The sequence below is a fragment of the Cinclus cinclus genome, chromosome 2 (genome assembly GCF_963662255.1).
Source record: "Cinclus cinclus chromosome 2, bCinCin1.1, whole genome shotgun sequence".
NCBI lineage: Eukaryota > Metazoa > Chordata > Aves > Passeriformes > Cinclidae > Cinclus > Cinclus cinclus.
The window spans coordinates 54,749,799-54,770,885 of NC_085047.1; the positions used below are offsets into that span (position 1 = coordinate 54,749,799).

A 21,087-nucleotide genomic window follows, 5' to 3' on the forward strand; every position below is an offset into this window, starting at 1 on the left:
AGGGATCTAAGCATGCCTTCTGCACTTTCAGCAGACTGGAATCTTGCAGGACTGTAGCAGGGACACTTGGTTTGGGCATGTGATTAGATACACCTGAGTGATAGTGACTCTTCTGATCCACCAGCAGTTGCATAGTTTCAAGTTGTCCCAGTAGCTAAATGAAGCAATCAAACCTACATGAAAGTAGTTTAATTGAAGACACTTAATCTCACTTAGGGGCAAGCTATGAACCTGTGCATGGGCCACAGTACCTCAACTTGCAAGCAGCAGCATTTTGAACTGCCACAAACTGATGGCGTCCCAGACAAATGCAGAAGTAGGCGTAGCTCCTCAGTAAACAGCTGTGGGGGAATGACATTACAGCCCAAAGGTCAAATGGCTGAAAATACAGTCTACACCTTAAAACGTTTAATTTGAATTTTGCCACGAGGCTAAAATTACAAATTGAAAATGTTCAGTTTCTTCCCACAGTAATATACACGTCTACTGAAAAACTGAACAAAATACACCCTTAAGCTAATTATTATGCACTCAGTCTTGACTACAGTGCAGGAAACCAGCTCTGTTTCAGTTAAATCATCTCCCCTTCTTGAGAAAGAAATGTCTATTTCCAGTAAATATACATTATTTCAATGGATTAGATAGGCTGCTCACTGCTAGTTGTGAGTACTACAGAAATCTAATATGAAGATCCAAAGACCCAAAGATTCTGTATGCACACACTGATTATACACACATACATACAAGTGCGCGGTCAGAAGCCATGGAATAAGTTACACTTATTACAGTTTATTGCCCACAGTATATTTGTCCTCCCACTACTCCTTCTTTAGCAATAGGCATAAGATCTCAAAGCTGTAGAGAGTAGCTTTCCATAGCTATTTTAGAAGCAGCAGACAGACAAGCAATCCTTCACTCCAAATGTTGAACACAGACAGCACCTACCTGCTGGCCCAAAGAAGAGAGAAAAGAGCATCAGATATATCACAGACCTCATCTTCTCAGGACTGGAAACTGGAATGCTCTGTTGTTAGAGAAGATGATCTTTCTCACAGAGCACTTGCTCTGAGCTATATGAGGTCCCAAGACATCAGACTTTAAAACTACAAGGTAACTGTGGAGGGAAAAAAAAAACCTAGAATAGCTTCTGCTTCTTTATGCCAAGAGCTGTTTCAAACATCCCAGATCCTGAAATAGGAACAGTTAGTGTAAAAGATCCTAAATGTTTTGACTTTGCAGGCAAAGGGCTACAAAGATTAAACTGATAATAACTCATATATATTGCACATTTTAAACTAGACCAGTTTCTCTAAGTTATCTTGAATCCTTTCTCAGATAATTAATCTGCTCAAAATTCTAATTGTTATGGACTTTGCATCCCAAGGAGGACCCTTGTATGTTCTACATATAATACAGGAAGGATTGTTACATCAGGACTGCAATTTGAAACTGTTGCTTGTTGGCATAGGTTTCTTCACGTTCCTGTTCACTGCTGCAGTAGATGCAAGTCCCACAGGTCTTAGCCATAGGAGGAAACAGAAAGCGTTTTTAGAAAGTATAGTACTTGAGGGAAAATAAAAAATGCTGGCAAGTACCATCTGATATTGCACAGTACAAGGAAACTGATGAAAAGAACAATGTCATCTTGCAAGGTTTCTGAACAAGTTGTTTGAAATTCTGAGAAATCGTATATATATGTTTGTAACACTGAATTTCTACCAAATGTCTCATTTGAATAAAAATGAGTGCAAGTGTGTAAGCCTATGTGACTGCAGTCTAAAAATTAAGGTACTTTACATTTACCAGTCATGATAATTTTAATCAAGCCTGCTGCAATTTCACTGAAATGAATAGTTATATCAGAGACTGATTTCACCCACAGATTTGAATCTCAGCCATACTGACTCTTCTGTATTATTAGTAATACTCAAGCAAAGGAAGAATCCTTGATTCCCTTCCCCATGCTGCAGTACAGCAGCTCAAATGTGAGATATGTAAACTGTGGGCCTGCTTTCTTTTTACAAGGTCCTCTTGATGCCCAGGTGAGTTAGGTACCTGCATGTGGAAGGGAGCCTATAAAAAAGATAGGAGAGGGACTTTTTACAAGAGCATGTAGTCACAGGACAACAAGGAATGGCTTCAAACTGAAAGAGAGTAGATTTAGGTTAGATAATACAGAAAAACAGTCCTTACTATATAAGAGTAGTGAGGCACTGGAACAAGTTGCCCAGAGAAGTTGTGGGTGCCCCATCCATGGAAGTGTTGAATGACAAGTTGCATGGAGTACTGAATAACGTGGTCTAGTGAAATGTGTCCCTGCCCATACCAGGGGGGTTTGAACTACACTATCTTTAATACCCCTTTCAGTGATATCTTATAGATTTGATTCCCAGTCCTTTAGAAAAAAATTTAGCCTTCCAGTGTAATATGAAATGAGTACACAGGATGCAAACAGTGGATAAAAAAAAATCCACTATTCACTCTTATTCACAAGCTGCTATAGACAACATCTTTTTATTATCACTGTTTACTTTTGGATTGCTATTCTACTTCTGCATGGATTTCACAATAGTAGTTCATAACAAATACTATTTATTTTCAGAATGTATCAGAAACAAAGAGTTGCTTCAGTATTTTTTGTGAACTTGTTTTTTTTAAAACTTGTCCAACTCTTCCAGGTGAAATAACATTTTAAGTAAATAGGTCTGGTGCTTATTTGCATGGGAAGGTTTGGCTCCACAGCTTTGCATGGATAAATTTCACATATCTCTCCAGGTTTTGTCACAACAAAGAGATTGCTTGAAGATACAAAACCTCAGACTATTCCTTTCGCATTTGAACAAAACAGCAACCATGTAAGCAGGTGTGTGCGTTCCTCTGCTTGTAGGTACCTCTTGGACAATACATTCTACTAGATAACATCTACAATTTGGTAACTACTGGGCTGGAATAAAATGCTAATAAGCAGTAAGATTAGCAGAAGAATACAAAAAGTGTAGCAGGACTAAACTGAGTCAATAATCCCATAAGCATTCCTATCCAAAAACTGTTAGTAAGAACAGTAAGGTCCAGTAGATGAGTAGTAAGAGGAAAAACAGGTAGCTGAAGAAAATGTTAGTGTAGATAACTACATTACTGCCACAGCCTAGCAACAAACATGTATGCATTAAAGTAGGTTTACTGTAAGAACATAAAGAATTTTTCAGTCATGGGAATCATGAAATTATCTTTTACTGACTAAAAAAAATTATTCTCTAGGATGCATATTAACATAACATTTTGGTTTTATTATTTTTAAAGCAATTATATACACTTCAGCTTGCATAAATTATTTGATATATAGGAGATCAACTAGGTTAGTAGCAAGTCTAGCTGCTGCTCCCAGCCAATGTTTTTCACTTTTGGAAGACATTAAACAGCCCCTCTCTTCACCAGGACATGCCTAACCCTGGGAAGCCCTGCAGGCTCCCAGAGACCAGAGCCCTCAGCAGTTGATAAAGCAAACCTATAATTCTGATAAGGCACAGCATGAGATTCCTTTTACAAGCCCCTGAGCAATGAGTGATAGATCTGATGACATACTGCCACACTTGTTCCTCAATAATAAAAGGCTATTTGGTCTGGGGAAAACCTGACTCTTCACTGGAAACAACACCGTTGATGACAGCAGCTGGCAAACTTGGTGATGACTTGGGTACACAACAAAGAAAACACCCCACTGTTCCCAAAAACACAGCACAGGCCAGAACTTCAACCACTCCCTGCATTCAGGATAAGCAACTTTTAGCTTCTCTCACCCTGCTACTACCACAGGCACTTCAGACATGGCTCTGAGACCTCAGGGACTTTATGTTCCTCTTTAACCATACACCAGACCCTCTGCTTCATCCAGACAAGGGGACAGGTGTCAACTGCCTCTCCCCAGGCTGCTGACAGCTCTTGATTGCTATTTCACTGACTAGGGCAGTTCAAGTTTCTAAAGCAAGAGTTTTCAAGTGTTCTACATCCAGAGCTGAGGCCAGCATGGTGAAAACAGTGTTGGGAGCAGCTCCCACAGCAGTGGCTTACACACAGTTGCCACTTCCTTTGGAAACCTGGCCCCAATTATAAATGCTAAGCTTTCCTGGAAACCTGGCCCTTAGAGCCTGTGTCTGTTTCCACTGCAATCAGAAGTGACTGAATCAGTTCTGATTGATTTAATGGGGGCAGGCACAGAGACTTAATTAGAAAATTAGTAACTGCAAGGAAAGGAGAGAATGCACAACAGCCTGCCAGATCTCTGGAAGGAAGCAAGCAAAGGAACCAGTTGTTGACCAAGATTTTAGCCTCTCACCAAAAAGAACAAAAAAAAAAAAAAAAGGATAATAAAAGAGATTGGCAAAATGGCCTCAAAGCTGTTTTAAACATTTTGTGTAATATATAATTGCTTTTCAGCTCTACTTTTAGATCTGTCCCCTGGGAAGAAAATATGAAACACACTGAAATGCACAGCCCTTAAGAGTAATCAGCATTTTCAACTTTCCTTTGTGCTGGAAGTAATTAAAACTTTGCTTAAAACTCCTTGCTATTTGACAGATACAAAGACAGATCAAGTCTAAGGTGTGTTTTTCATGTTAGTCCAGCTGAGTGCCAGAGAGGTATTTTTCACCAACTCTTGTGTTTTAAGAAAATTGAGCTTCTCAACTCATTACTCCATGAAAAATCCTGATGTCTGGAGGCTCACAGCCACAACACTCCAGAATTTTTATGTGCTTGGAGGATTACCTGCAGTCATGGAGGGTTTGCATAGCAGGCCTAGGGGCTATTTGTACACTGGTAAATGCACGCACCAGAATGCAGGACCACCAGTGCCAAGCCAAGCTGTGCAGTGTTAACCCTGGTGCACTTTCATCTGAGGTGTTTGAGAACAAATTACCCTTTGAGCAAACTATTCCCCTGATGATATTTGAGCTTGTTTTGGACAGAATTATCTGCTTAGTATCTACTGTGACCTGGGCATCAACAATCATTTGCCTATGGGCAGTAAGAGGATCAGGGCCTGGGAATATGCAGTGGAGTATTTGATAGCATAGACATAGGGGAATAATTAACTTGGATATGTTTTATCAGGGATAAACACTGAGTTGTGTTCATTAGCTTGGATGAAGCCATTTTGTTCTGTGCTCAATTAAGGGAAATATTGGGAGCTCAAGAGACTCTGGCTCTTACACTTTGAGCAATATATAACACAAATATACCAGTTGCTGGCTGTGACAGGGATCTGAGATATAGGATGCCAGTCCATGAGAAGAATTCTTTGTCTAAAGAAATCCCTCATGTTTAGAGCAGTGTCCTGTTGGAGTAAATTGCTAAGCTACTACCAGTCAAGAAGGAAAACAGAAGCTATAACTTTTCAAATCTTCAAAGCTCTAGAATAGGTTCTAATTCAGCTAACAAGATGTATCAGCCTAGAATTCAGTACAGAAGGCAAGACATGTGGCAAAACTTTTGAAGTGGGCAGGAATTGTGCCATTAAGAATACCGAGATGCAGGCCCTTCATTAGCAGCACCCAGCTCTTGGCAAAAGTACATCTTGCCTTTCTCCAGCACAACCCTTCATCACCGTGATGGCTGGGTTAGCAGAGAGCACTTACACAATTTCCACAGCCTCCTGCCTCTGGAACAACAGTGCAGAAGCAAAACACCACAAGGGATGAAATGAGGCAACAGAAACATCTAGATGGTGTTAGGGCAGCATGCAACAGCTTGCTTTTGATGTGAAGGTTGGACTCTATGATCTTGGAGGTCTTTTCCAACCTTAATGATTGATTCTATGAAGCTGCTCAGACAGAGTGCTGTGACAGTTCATTTCTAGGTGCAAGCTTAGCCCCTCAGGACAGAAAAAGCAAATATTTCTGAGCAGAAATGTCTCAGCTGAATGTGCTCAGGAACTGGTGCATTCTGGCAAGGGCATAATTTCTGGGCATCTACAAAATCTCCTTAAAATGCCATTTATTAGAAGCATACAACTAGCATCACAGTAGGGGTGTTTAAGCATTTATATAATATTCTCTGAGAAAATTGTGTGTGTACCAGGATGACACTGATAGCCAACATAACATTCAAACATCTTCTGTAATCTCAATATGAGTAATATGCTGTAATTGCCCATTACTGCTTAACCCCCAAAATATTATGAGCAGCTCCCATTCTCTGCCTGCCATAATCTCTTTTTGTGTCTGACTCATGGACAGCTTGTGCCAGGCATACTCACATTGGTTAGCACCTCAGGGCTGCATCATTCAGCATCATGCTGATTACAGTCCAAATGGTTCAGCCCGTGAGGAATTCTGTGTACTGCATGCACCCCATTTACTTTCAGAGGTTGGCAGACTGTAGGGATGAACTTCCCAATTTATGAGAACACAGACTGAAACTACAAACAAAAAACATCTGATCCATCATCCCGTTTTGCTTGTACTAAGCCACAGTTCTTAAGAAATAAATAGGGTAAACACAGAAATGACAAGGGAATAAAGTACAGTGTCTTACCACATTTACATTTTTTAAGAGTCTTTCAACTGTTTTAAGAACAAGCATTTTTGGATTTCATGGAAAGGTACATGTATCTGGATGGCCTCGGCAAGTGAAAGTGTGTCTCTTTGCCCTCTAGAAACTGTTACTTCACGTGTAATGTACAGTACAAGCTGACGGGACTGAGTTCAAAAGTTGTAGCTTCATGGTGGGAACTGCCTTTTGTATGAGCCTAATACTCACATATCGTGCTGAGAAAGTGGAAGACTTTAGTACAAAGCCTTTGCCAGAGCAAAGAGATTTAGAAAAAGAAGCATCAGGCTATAATACAGGATCAAAAAAGAGAGAATATTCCCATTTCTCCACTAACTGTGCTATTGAAATCAGGTAACTTAAGCTCTTGAAAACTTAAGAGAGGGATCCCAAACCAGCTTCTCTGTGGCCCTGCATATTCCCATAAAATACACTAATTTATCCAACTTGCACACTGAACTTTCCAAGCACATAGACCTTTTGTGCAATTAAAAGTATAATTATACCTATAATGACAATTTCCTTATGGCTAATATAGGCTGGCCAGATGTGCAACTCCAAGTGATTCTCTTGGGCTTCATAGGTCCACAGAGCATAAAACTGAAAACATCTTGAATTTTACTCCCATTACTGCAACAGTCACTCTGGTGCCCTTTCCTTACTGGAATATTTCACTCCATCAGTAGGAGCTAGGTATTTAATAGATTTGTTACAGAAAATGCTACTTCATGTGGTGGGACATAATTTTTTATGTTTCTCTGGGAGCATCACTTTGACAGTTTTCCACGGCAGAGGATGCAGGAACTGCTCCCTGTTCCCAAAGCGCAACATCCCATCTGCAATCCCGGCTGAGCTGGCAACAGCGTCTGCCCCAGGCTGGAGCCCTGGGAAATTCTCCATCCTTCATCCGCCGCCACCACCTTCGCCAGGCACAGCCGTCTGCAGCGAGGTAGGGGCCGGCTACAGCTGTATTCCACGGCTAATTGAGAAAGGGAGGAAACAGAAGGGATAAGGATACCCAGCCCACGAAGCGCTGCTAAGGAGGAAGGTGACAGCACCTGTGGCGCCCATGCTCACACTCGCTGCGCTGCCTCGCATCCTCCCCCTGGCGCGGCCGGGCCGTGCCCCCCCTCAGCCCTTACCTAACACAGCCGGCCCGGCCGGGCGCCTTATGTAAGGGCAGGGGCGGGGCCGGCAGCAGCGCCATGTCCTGGTACCGCAACACCGTGTGGTTCGTGAAGGGGCTGCGGGAGTACACGAGGTACGGGAGGCGGCGTGGGGAGAGCGCAACGCCCGGGCTGGGGCGTTCCTGCTTACCCGCGGTGAGGCCGTGTTCCTTTGGGATTTTTATGGACGGCTGCCCGCCCCCGCCAAGGCGGACTGATCCAGCCCCGCTCGGTGAGGCTGCCCGGCCCTGCCCGCCCCGTCCTGGGGCTCGGGCCCCGCCGCCCTTCCCCAGGGGTCCGGGCCAGGCCGGGGCTGGGCTGGGTGGTTTGGGGCGGCCAAACGCCACCCCGAGTTGTCGCTTTCATTGCAGACCACTGGAACAGAGTGCCTAGGGAAATGGTGCAGACGCCATCCCTGGGAGCACAAAAGAAAAAAAAAAATGCTTTTGAAAAAATCATCTGGATACCGCACTTGACATGGCTGAACGTGGTGGTTGGACTTGATGATGTTAAAAGACCTTTTTACCAACCTTAATGATTCTATGACACATTGCTGATCGCTGTGTCACTGGTATTCGTGGCCTGTCCCATGGGTACAGAGAGCAAACAAGGCGATTACTGGATGCTGAGCTGTGAGAGGGAAGTGCTTTTCAACCCACACGTGTGTTTGTTTTGGAAGGGCTCTCTTCTAGCTTCTCACAGGTGTCTTTTGATTTGTTCAGAGGTGGTTACGAGTCTGCTTCCAAGCACTTCAACCCAGCTGATGTGGAGGTGGATGTGGCTGGAAGATCCTTCCTGGTCACTGGTGCAAACAGTGGCATTGGCAAGGCCACGGCCAAGGAGATAGCGAGAAGAGGTGAGCAGGGCTGCCGTGGAGCTCCCAGGAGGCTTACAGAGAAGATGGAAGGACGTGGGTTTGGCCTTCCAGCACTTACACACAAACACAGATCCCTGTGATGCAGGGTCATTTCACGGGGGCTCTTAGTGTGGGTTAGAGGTTTAAGTACAATCAGTGCAGTGAAAACTGGGATGAGGAAGCCAAATTAGCAGAGAATCTGCAAATTGTTTTTCAATTGCATGTTTATCAAAACTATCTGTGTTATAGTGGCATCTAAGGAAGCTGGTGACAATCATTGTCTGTTTAAGGCTAATTTGGTACAAGTAGCAGCCTGGCTGAATTTGAGTTGAATAATCTGCAAATGTATTATACGATGAAAGAAAACAGTTGTCTTTACAGAAACGAGAGAAATGGGAGAGCATAAAAAAAAGCAATGTTGCTGTTCTTGATCTTAATGATAATACCCTGGAGTTTGTCTCAGCCCTTTGACGGATTTAATGTAATTAATTTTTTATGTTGCTCTTTGTATGCAAGGGCGTGGTATGAACTGGGCCTAGCTGCTGCTGAAGGATAAACCTAATCCCTTACGGAGTTGACAAAATAATTCCTGTTGTGCAAGAGTGACAAGAGTTTTGGCACGTAGAATGAGGGGAGGAGCTTGTGGGCCCTTTTGTGTGCTTAGGTTTCATAACTATCTTATGAAGGAAAGCGGCGACTCAGTTAAATGACACTAATTCAAAAGTGTTAGCATCAAAGAGTCTTTGGGTTAAAGATCTACATCAGTGCCAGCATGTTGCTTATTTCAGGTTCCCACTACTGCTGTTGTACATAACCACTTGAACTAAGTATTGCTTTGTCAGGTGACTGTTTTGCTCACAAATGGCTATCTGTACCAGGTTTTGCAAGCTGGAAAGCTGGCTGATCTGTATGGGATTTGGTCACCATGTTTAGCAGAACAACCTTGGGCTCAGACTGCATGTCTGATATGTGGTATGGGCATTGCTATTGCTATGAAGTTAAAATTATTTCCTGGTCCCATCCTCAAATGTTTCACTTTGAAACTCAGTGTCAGCTGTTGGGGTTCAGGCTTCTAGTTGAATCTCTTCAAGTACGCTACAACAAAAAAATAAGGAATTCCAACTCAGCAGAAGAATAATCAACCTGTGTTGGCTTTACCTTCAAGCACTCAGCTGTTTCTAATTAATGATGATCTTGCTGACAATTTCTGTAGTCTGATTTCAGCTTTTCTCTGAATTGGTGTCTTATGGATCTGGGCTTTCCTCTGTATCTTGTGAACTGCACTTCTAGCTTGATACAAGCTACTTTTACTTGGACTACTACTTGGACTTTTCTCATGTTTCAAGTTCAAATAGTTTCAATCTTTACCAAAGAAAATACATTTAAATTCCTCTCCTGGTGTATTGCTCACGCCTAAACTTCCCCCTGTCCGGGTGCTCAGTGGAAAAACCTCTCTTGTAGACAAAAGGTTTCATTATCAGACCCCAGACTGGGTTGTGCAGTGTCTGACTGTATCATCCCAAGGTAGACTTGGTGTTTTGCATTTGGGTTCTGGGCACTGAAAGTGTGACCCAGCACAGTTGTTTCTATTATGGATTAATTATGTTTCTCTTAATTCCTTGAGCTTTCTCGAGGTGGACTGCTAGCAATCCCTAAAACACCTTTAAAAACAGGCAAAGGTAAAGAGTGTAGGTATTCCTATGACTGAAATGAACATATGACTTGTAACAATCAGAGAATATGAACCAAAAAAAAAAAAAAAAGAAGAATCGCCTAGCTGTACTTTAGTTTTGTGTTTGAAGGCTTTCTTTAGTATGGCTAAGTGGTGAGGTTGTGTTAAGTATCCAGGTCTCTGAGAAGAGCCTTGGCTTGTGTCTTCCTTTCATACAAAAGTTGGTTGTAAGAGACCTCTAGAGATCACCTTGTCCAGCATCTCACTTGAAGCAGGACTGTTGGCAGCAGTAGATCAAACCAGTCATTGCTGTGTCTCACTGCTTGATACCCACAAGGATGCAAATTGTGCATTCTCTTGAGGCAGCCAGGTCTATTGAGAAGAAAGCCACTGAAAATTATTTTTCTGTTAAAAAGTAATTCAGATAACCTAAGCCTCCCAAGCTTCAGTTGAGGCCACAGTCCTTTTCATATCTCCCACTGCTGAGAGTTCTGATATCTGGCACTTTTGTTTCCTTTTCAGAGAGCAATTCTAATCACTTGTGTTGTTCAAGCCCTTTACTGAACTTAAGGCATGTATCAGAAAGACCATCTATGATACAGATGCCTTAGCTTAATTTCCTGTTTAGCGCTGGTATTTTACCCATTAAACATGATGTACATAGTTGACAGAAATTATTTGAGCACAGTGCTAAGAGTGCAATAGCCTTTTCCATATGTGTAGCCTTGTGTGATGACCCTGCCTGCCTTCACAGGAACCAGAGCCAAGCAGAAATATTCCAGATTTTTTTCTTATATCCAGTATCTCACCTAATTAAAATGCTGATGTCTCCCCCAAATGCAGTAATTCATTATCATATGCTTTTCTTGTTGCAATCCACCAGGTGGCACGGTTCATCTGGTTTGCCGAAATAAAGAACGGGCTGAAGTTGCCAAAGAGGAAATAGTGACAGAAACGGGCAATCAGGTGAGTTGGTTTTCAGTCTTCTGTTTACTCTCAGAAAGGTTGTTAGTACTGAAGACCCCAGATGCCTTGAGGTATTCTTGCAACATCTTGCTGTTGTGTTTTTTAATAGTATTTTCATACAGATGTGGAAACATCTAGCAGTCTATAATTCAAATTATTTGGAGTGATTAGCTTCAAACCATTTGAATCACCTAACTTCATTAGGTGATCTCTTCTATGATTAGTAACATCAGCAGCAGCAAGCTGTTTTATTTAATGTTTGTTGTTGATCTGCTTTTTGATGTCCTACTTACTATTCCTGTCTATGTGGCTGAAGCTTTTAAAAGTTAATGCATTGCAACACTCTTGCAACAACATTTGAGTCCTCAGCATTGGAGCTGAAGGTTTTATGTGCCTGAATAACATGGTCTTGATTTGCTAAGGTTGGTTGCGCTGTGAAGTCCTGTGTGTGATCCTAATTCTGTACTCTACCTGCCTTTTCATCTCCTTTTCTTATAATGTCTCTTCCTTCCCTCTTCTTTCCTGACAGTACACCCCTGTATCTGCCACTGTTGCTTTTGTTAATTGTTTAGGAGGGTGTGCTTATGGAGAAGTTCACTAGCCATTATCTTTCTATCTTGGTGCCCTGGTTTTGGCTGGGATGGAGTTAATTTCCTTTCTAGCCATTCCACTGGTGCTATGCTTTGGATTTATGACCAAACCAGTGTTGAAAACCCACATTTTAGTTATTGCTGAACAGTGCTCACGCAGTATCAAAACCTATTCTCATTCTCACACTGTCCCACCAAGAGAGCAGGCTGAGATGCACAAGAAGATGGGAGGGGACGCGCTGGGACAGCTGACTGCAGCTGACCAAAGGGACACCCCAGACCATATGACACCTTGCTCAGCAGTAAAAGCTGGGAGGAAGAAGGAGCAAAAGGAGGCATTCACAGATATGATACTTGGCTTTCCAAATCGCTGTTGCATAGGATGAAGTCCTGCTTTCCTGGGAATTGCTAGATGCCTGCCTGACAATGGGAAATAGTGAATTAATTCCTTGTTTTACTATGTTTGCACATGCAGTTCTACTTCACTTAATAATGTCTTTATCTCAGCCCATAAGTTTTGCCTGTTTTGTCCTTGTGATTGTCTTCCCCATTCCCACTGGGAATGGAGTGAGTAAGTAGGGTTGTATAGGGCTGAACTACTGACCAGGGTTAACTCACAGCATTTGGATGGAGACCTGTCGTCATCTTAAATAATGACTTGTCTCTTGTACACAGTATTTTGATTCCAGTAATAGATTTTAAGCTGGATCAGAAATTCTGAAGACTTTTTTATGGTTAGAGATGTCATCCTTACTAAATTTCTGCTCTTTGATTTCAGCTCCCTAGTGTGGACACAACCAGCATTCCTGTTCAGTTCTTTAATGGAGGTGAATTAGATCAGTCTTTATGTAGAAATACTTTCCAGCTGTCTATAGCTGTCCAATCCCATAGCTATAGTAAGGCTGGTGATTATCTGTGTTACCTCCTCTGACTGCAGTCAGGCTTCCTGGGAAGAGAAGTGAGTTTGACCTCTGAAGGTTCCTTCATGTTCTGCTTTCTGTCACCTGGTAAAAAAAACTTGAGGCAAATAATAATTCTTCCTCTGAAGGCAGCATAATTACTGCATTCCCACTTTTTGCTAGGCTGTGGATCCATAATTTCTTTTGTCATGAAAGAGTGTGAGGGCACTGCAGAACTTTTTTGTGACCCTGGGGACAGGGCACTTGTGCAGAGAGCAGCTCTCAGTGAAGTGTTAGATGAGCTGTACAAGAGGCCCTGTGGGACACGTGACTGCACTGGGAAGAGCATTTTAATAAGGAGTCCACAAGAACATCCTTCTTTATAAGTGCTCATTCAGAAGCAATCCAGAGAGATAATAAAATGCTTTGTCTGCAACTTGACAAGCTGTATCCAGACTGAACTTGCTCTTCCTGATAATTTAGATGGAGATCCTGTTATAATATATACCAAAGGCTTTTTCCATCTTCCATAATACATACTGGAGTGCAGTGCTGAAATGGAGTTATTTGACAGTCACCTGCCCCTAGATCTGGGTACTGGAAAGTTCTCCTAATCTGTTACAATAGATCAAGTCACGGAGATGAGGTTTGCTTTGACAATGGCTTTGCTACCATTGAGAACTTTTATAGGGAACAGGCCTGCATATCCCTTTCCTGCATCAATGTGACAATCTTCAGCAGATAAGGGTAGATTTAGATCTTTTTCAGTCTCTGAAATCCCTTGTAATGCTTATCTGCCCAAAAAAAAAACTTTACCTCTTCTGTACCAGTAGATAATGATATTGGTTTTAGAAGTAGAAAGTTTTAAAAAGGAATCCGTCTTGAACCAGTAGAGCAGTGTCAAGTTTTTGGTCAGAAATGATTTGCAAAATGGATACATTTGGAAGGGACAATAGTGGGTCATCTGGTCCAATCTCCTTGATTAAGCATGGTCATCCTAGAGCACATCATTTCAATGAGAAAATTCTCACCCAAACTCAACTAAGGAGCTGAAATCAAATGGCTAGAGAGAAAGTCATGCGCTTTTTATCTTCAGGGAAGCAAAATTACAGGCAGGGAATAGTGCCATATCGTTTCTTCAGCTTCTTCACTTTTCTCATTTGCTTGTATAATGAGTATTTAAAGAAACAACTTGGAAAAAGAGGAGGCCCTTTAATGATTATTTGTTGTTTTGCAGGAGAACACATCCTCTGCATAATTATTTTAAAACTGTCTTTTCATGGCATACGTCATAAGACTATCTGTGGTGTGTCTTTGAGAGTAAGTGCTATCTAGGAGAAGAGTAGGAGTTGATGTGCCTTTGTACGCTGGTAAATGCCACTCTTCTTGTACTATGTAGAACACAAATCTGCAAGAAGCAAAAGAGCTGTCTGTACTAACAGCAAAAAGTTTTTGATGTACTGGAAGGAGGAATTATTTCTAGCTTTAGTGGTTTAGAAAGTTATAACTTTGTTCTATGTCAAGCCTTTTTTTTTTTCTTTCTTTCTTTCTTCTTTCTATTGCATCCACATTGCTGGCCATGGTATTGAAAAACATTGCAAGATTGTTGTGATATGGAGTGACTGACAAGGGTTTAGCAGTTAGTGCAGCACTTAGCGTGCAAGGGGATGCAGAAAGCACCCAGCACTCTGAGACAGCTGAGTGGTGCAGTGATGTTCCTCAAAGCATCCTTTACCACCCTGTGATAAAGCAGCTGTGCCTGGCACATGGGACACTAGCCTAGACAGAGCTCCAGAGGGATAATGTGGCATGTGTTGGATTGCAGGGAGTGACTGGTACTTTTCCCTGAGCTTAGGGCAGCACATGGTGGTGGCTTCATCTGTTGGGTTCTGCTGTGCTCAGGGTGCTGCGCTGCCAGGTGATGCAACAGCAGGAGGTGAGCAGGCTGCAGAACCATAGGGAGTAGAAACAGGTGATTGACAGGGTCTCTACAGGGCATAGGAGAGCACATTGGATGGAAGTAGGGACAGCTGGAAGATGCATTTGAATAAGTGGCAGATAGAGACTTCTAGGATGGGGAGGAATGGAAGCTTGTGAATGCTGGCAACAGAAGGCAGCTCCTTCTCTGTCTGCAGATGTGGATTTATAGGATAGGTATAGTGCCATGGTAACAGATGAGGGGAGAGCAAGCTCTGTCAGGGGAGGTGTTGGAGACAGATGATCCTAAACAGTGGTTGACAGTGGGAGGAAGTTGTGGGTGATGATGGCTGAAGGCTCCTTCCTGTGGGGGATGGAGGCACCCATCTGCAGTCTTGGCTTGATGACTTGAGAGGTTTGTTACTTGCTGGGGACTGAGATGTAAGGTATTGCAGAGAGTCTGCTGAGGCTGATCTGGACCTTTGCCTAATACCTCTTGTTGCCTAACCACATGGGCACATTGTGAGGGGTGACCTGGAGTTCTTCAAGAGTGTTTACAGAGGGTCAAGGGCATGGAAGCCCTAGCAGTGGTCTCCCAGATCCATACAATGAAAGGGAAGGGCTTGGTTAGGAGCATATATGCCCTGGTGGTCAGCACTGGAATGTTCAGCTGGTGTCACTTTGGACTTAGACTTTATGGCCTCTTGGACCCTCTCTGTTAAATGCTGTTTGCTGAGCAGCAATGACAATTTGGAGCAAGAGTGTCTTTGCCAATAGGCTTGCTAAGCCTAGTGAGGAAGCTTTGAAATGATTTCGTTGGTTTGTAGTGAACAAAACCAGAAGAGTAGTAGAGTCATGGGAGCAGTGAGTATGTGTCTAGGGGAACAGCAAAATGGAGGAAGCTCTCACAGTTTTCAAGGAAAAGCAGCATGTCTGGGAGCCCATTTCAGATGCCTGTTCATGAGTACACATAGCATAGGAAACACAGGAATCCATGCATGACTGCAGGGCTGTGATCTCACTGGGATTAGACAGAAATAGTTGGTATGACTGGAGTGCTGGAGTGAATGTATTCCCTAGCTTGTTGTATACTGGTTTTGGCTGGAGCAGGGTTAATTTTCTTCACAGTGGCTGCTATGGGGCTGTGTTTTGAATTTGTTCTGAACACAAGGTTGATAATACAGAGATGCTTTTGCAATTCCTGAACAGGGCTTACATAGACCCAAGGTCTTTTCTACTTTTTGTACTGACACACTGGAGAAGAATTTGGGGTTGCATAGGAGGTTATGAAGAGACAGCCAGGACAGTCTGACTAACTGACCAAAGGGATATTTCAGACTACATGATGTCACACGCAGTGTATTAACCTGGGGGAAAGAAAAAAGAATGGGAAGAGGTTTGGGATGGTGGCTTCCCAAGTAATTATTATGTGTGATGGAGCCTTACTCTCCTGGAGATGGCTGAACACCTGCCTGCCCATGGGAGGCAGTCAATTAATTCTTTGTAAAAAGCCTAAAAGCACCTGGTATTCCCAGGCAGTTTCCCATCTTAGTACTAACCAGGCCCACCCCTGATGAGTTTCTGAGATCAGACAAGATTGGGTGTTCTCAGAGTGGTATGCTCATAGGCTTGGGGGTTTTTTGCTTTTGTTTGTCCTTTTGTTTTCCCTGTTAATCTGTCTTTATCTCAACCCACGAGTTCTCTGTCTTTTACCTCTTCCTGATTCCTTTGGTGAGATGACTCTGTGGACAAGAGGGGGCAGTGCTCTCCTTAACTTTGACAAGGTCTTTTACATGGTTTGCCATGATATCCTTGTAGCCATTTTGAAGAGATGTGGCTTGAACTGGTAGATGAAAAGGTGGGTGAAAAACTGTCCAGAAGATGTGGCTTCAAAAGTAACAATCAACAGAACAGAGCTATCTGTTAATGATTTTTAGTGGCATCCCACATGAATCAATACAGGGGCAAAACCTGATGAATTTTTTTTTTTAAGAGCATAGGTGACAGAATGAATGGCAGTCTTTGCCTATCTGCCTGGAGAGCAGATGGCAGTGACAGGTTGTCCCTCTGAGTAGTGTCCTGGGGCAAGGGAGGCCAACCATATCCCAGGCTGTACGAACATGAGTCTAACCAGCAATCTGAGGGAAGTGCATCTTCCTCCCTATAAACCTTTTGTGAAACCACGGCAGGAGTCCTCTGCCTGGCTTTGGACTCCCCAGGCTGAGGAAGTCATCAGTGTCCTGGAGTGAGTCCAGCAGAGGGTGACTAGGGAGATGGGACATGTGATGTACGAAGTGACTCTGAGAAGGCTGATTTTGCTCAGTGTTGAGAAGGCTGTATTCTACAGCCATATGATGGGAGTGTGTAGGGAAGGCACTTACCGTGCTTCTCTTGGGGGTTTACAATGGGAAGACAAGAGGCGGCTGACACAGATTGGAACAGGAACAAAATTCTGAGCAGACATGAGGAAAAATGTTTATACTGTGAGGCTGATTAAATACTGGAGGCTTAGAGCAGGGGGCTCAGACAGACTGGTGAATCTTCACATTTGCCAAGCAGCCTCCAGAGGTCTCTTCCAACCTAGATTATTATCTGATGCTGTGACCTTGTACGTTTCCTTGGAAAGGTCATCCAAAGAGCTGCTAAATTGTTTAAACTGAATTTTTGCAAGCTTTGCAATATTTTTCTAGTTTTCTGCTATGCCTGACTGTCACATATTTATCTAAGTAGGACTCTCTCTTAATAACTTTGGCATTAAAAATCTGTCTCAGAAGCAGCTGAATCAATGACTAAACATGTTTTAAGGACTGGAGTTGAATTTTGCAGTTGTGCATGTTAACCTGTATTAGTTGCGTTCTGGAGACAGGTTTTTTTATTTTCACATTGCTTAAATACCTTTTTACCTAGACAGACCTAAACAGGCTTTTCCTGTTGATTGTGACTTAGTTTCTTTTCCTTTAGAATATCTTCTTGCATATTGTGGACATCTCTAATCCCAAGGAAATATGGAAGTTTGCTGAAAAATTCCAGAATGAACATAAATTAAATGTGTTGGTAAGTTTGCGTACTTTAATCATGTGTGTCTGTCTTGGGAGTGTGTAGCCTATGAATTTGTCTGACAGGTCATGTAGACTTGACAGTTTGACCCACAATTCTCTCCTTAATTTTCTCCAAATGTTTTTTTCAGGAGTCTCCATGATTTGCTTGCTCTTGTCCCTTCTCAGTTAACAGAGATGTGCTACAAAAAAAGAAAAGCAGTTAATTTTATAGCTGCATCTTTGGACACACCATACATTTTCTCTTTGACCTCTTGAAGCTAGACCTTTTGAAAGATTAAACTTTTGCAAAAACTCCAAAGGCTAAAACAGAGCCAGGAAGAGAGGAAACAGTTAATCATCATGGTTGGCAAGGAGCTCAGTGTGGTTTCCCCTTTATTTAGCAGTGAAAATTTTCTTGGGGTCTGTACTACTCCAGCTGAGGCACCTGGAGCAGCTCTTTGGTGCTTACTAGATGAGGAACATCTGATAAAAATGGGGAAGTAACTTTCGAGGAGTGGCAGTGAACACACAGGAAGGTGTGTAGGGGATCTTTTTTTGAGGAGGGAAAGAAAAGCCTGAGCTCCTTCTGGAAGGTAAGGCAGAGAGAAATGTGTCAGAGACTATGCTAGCTGCACACAGCTTTGCAGTCATGTTTTGGTGAACAGATAAAAGCTAGAGTGTGTAGCTTTGTTTTGCAGTGTCAGAAAACAGAAAATTAACATGAACTGCTCATATGTGTGGATTTCCTTGGGTATATTTGTGTAGATTGATTTTGTTTAAAGGAGCTGTTTTACAGGTCAACAACGCGGGATGTATGGTGAATAACAGAGAGTTAACTGAAGATGGACTTGAAAAAAACTTTGCAACAAACACTTTGGGTGAGTACTGAAGATTTAGTTCTGGAACATAGTTATTTTGCTTACAGAAGTGTGTTTTCATGGCTGAGTTCATAAGGCATGTATTCCTGCTTGAAGAGTGATCATAGCATTGCCATGCCAGGGAAGGAAAAGAAAAAATATTGCTGCTTGTTTGGAGTGTCATTTTTAAATTTCTCAATTTTTCATTTGTTCTGATATCAGCGTCCTTATTTATCATAGCAGAAATGGAAAATTGCAGGTTGATTCTGAAATTTGCTAGGGAACTTTGTTCTGAGCATTGCTAATGATGCTCTTTGTGATAATTGTGTTTCTGGGATTTGGATGGAGCTTGGAGCACATTCAGATGTTTAAAGAGACATTTAGATGTTTGAGTGGGCTTGCAGAGCCTTGTTCTATGTGACAGAGGTGCTGTGGAGGAAGCCTGTGCCATATGTGGTGCCCTGGATGCTCTCGAACAGATGCAATCTCTAGTGAAGGGATTGAGCAGTAATGGGCAAGTCTTGGGTGCTCCACGTGAAAGGGCATTGTGTGTGAACTGTGTGGCAGTGGTGTAAGAGGGACAAATGATAGGAAGCAAGTTGAGGGAAAGTGAAGATGTGGAAAGGCAGGGAAAATGGTGAGCCAAGTGGAAGGTTTCCCCACAGAAGTTGTGGAAAAGAGGTGAGCAAACAGCCAGCCAGCAGAGAGAAGAGCTGTCTGACACTGCTGATACCTGTAAGGCTGAAAGCTGCACCTCTTGCAGAGAGACACATGGTGCTTGCATCAACCCCACAGTCCTGACGCTCTTCCCCATCTGGCTCCATGCAGCGTAGGTGTATTTCTCAAGAGACTGTCTTTAATATAGTCAAAAGTGACGCGTTAAGGAAGAACGGTGGTGCTTTGTTTTTGTGTTTTCCTCCTGTTCATCAGTATCTGGAATGAGGAAGGGGAAACCTAGTCTATAAAGATAAGGCATTTATAGAACTAGTATAACCTGGGAACCATTGTTGGTTTTTATTCTTAGCCTTTTTCCTGTGTTGGTTCCTTAAATCCTATTTATGTTTGAAAACTAACATTTTAGTATAATTGCTTGTGCTTCACTGTTATTGTGCATACAGCTCATGTTTTCTGCAAGTCTGAATACTTTAAACTGACAATTAAATCAAGTATAAAGGCACAAATTATTTTGCTTCGGACTAATGTTCTGTTAACATTCTCCTGTTTCTCATGGTCAAAAAATTCAAAGAGTTTTATTTTGCCATCAAATTTCCCTTGGCTGCGCAAGAACTTCTACCTTGAGGGATCTATTCACCTTAAATTAGTTTTTATCCTCTTGTGGTCTTTCTGACAAAACCCAGCAATGTGCAAAACAGTTCTTGCAGAGAGAAGAAGAGTGAAACAAACACAACAATGTGGATGCAAAAGCATGTTTTGGTTTAGCTTTAGACATTAAGGATATTAAGTGCTGAGGAACCGTACTAGTGCATCCCTTGAATTATATTTTATTGCACAAGTAGAAGCAGCAAATTCTGCTTTTCCAGCTGTAAATCAGCCTTACTAGAGGTATACAGCAGCACAGAGGAAGCTGAATTATGGTTTAGCAAATAGGAAAATGCCTGTATTTTCTTTATCTATTACTTATAGATCTCCTTTATTCATTCGTGTATCACTTGCTGCATGATTGTATAAGGAGTTTAAGGAGGTAAATCATCCTCTGTTGTCCAGCTTCAGAGTTCAGACAAGGACTGGGTTGTTTGCTTAGACTGCTTCTCTCTAGACAAAAATAAGGATTGAATTTTGAATCTTGTAGAAGAGAATGGGACTTGGTTGAGCTGGAAGAAGCTGGCAGTGCAAGAGGAAGCTTCTGTGCTTGCAGGCCAGACACACATGAAGGACCAAGGCTACAAACCACAGGTTTTTTCTTGAAAGTCAGGGATAGGGCAATAAATCATAACATCACAGTAGGAGAAAGCTGTGTGGAGAAACACCTATCAGAGTAGATGCTGTGTTATATCCCAAAGTACTAGGTGCCTTTGGGTGTGTTTTACTTGGGAGAATTTATTTCTGTTTCAGTAACTATAAGTGGTTATAGGGTCCCAGAGAAAAACCTGGCTGAATTAGATATGGCTGGTATATAGGTTGGCTGTAAACTCACATGTGGTCTGAAAGAACAAAGTAAATTCCTCTCTCTGCCCCGGTAATGCTAAAGCCTGAAGGGTGACATGGGCTCAAGGCCCTTGTTTGGGAAATGTGCAGTTGTCCCTCACTTGACTAAAAAGATAGAATAATATCAATATCTTTTGCAGATCTTTACATGTAGGGTGTTCCTTCCATGTTTCTTTCACTTTTTTTTCCATACGCTGGATCTGTGGTCTAGTAAAGGAGTGTGTAGGTTGTAACTATCTAAAATGCAAGACTGAAATATAACATCCTTCAAATGCACGACACAGTTTTTGAATTCTGTATCTGATATCTGATTAACATTTCTATAAGCCGTAAAGTTGCTCATTTAGGTGTCTGAAATGCTGTGGAGCTTTTAAATCTGGTCTAGGAATGTTTTCCTCTTGACTGATCTGTTAG

General features: G+C 42.2%; 1 protein-coding gene and 1 pseudogene across 4 annotated transcripts in view; one reads left to right on the forward strand and one right to left on the reverse strand.

Annotated features, from left to right (window-relative positions):
• The first annotated feature begins 7,751 nt into the window (after positions 1 to 7,751).
• Positions 7,752 to 21,087, forward strand: part of DHRS12 (dehydrogenase/reductase 12) — a 28,974-nt gene continuing 15,638 nt past the window's right edge. For 3 of the 4 annotated variants that reach the window (XR_009932964.1, XM_062487664.1, XM_062487663.1), the window contains exons 1-5: positions 7,752 to 7,807; positions 8,435 to 8,568; positions 11,124 to 11,206; positions 17,574 to 17,666; positions 18,447 to 18,528. Coding sequence is in view for 3 of the 4 variants with exons in the window: in XM_062487664.1 (XP_062343648.1) it covers positions 7,752 to 7,807; positions 8,435 to 8,568; positions 11,124 to 11,206; positions 17,574 to 17,666; positions 18,447 to 18,528 (448 nt within the window). In the remaining variant the exon portion in view is untranslated. Of the gene's footprint in view, positions 7,808 to 8,434; positions 8,569 to 11,123; positions 11,207 to 17,573; positions 17,667 to 18,432; positions 18,529 to 21,087 lie in introns of those variants that run through there. The other variant, XM_062487665.1, reaches the window with a different exon arrangement.
• LOC134041462 (5S ribosomal RNA) lies at positions 16,122 to 16,241 on the reverse strand (annotated as a pseudogene).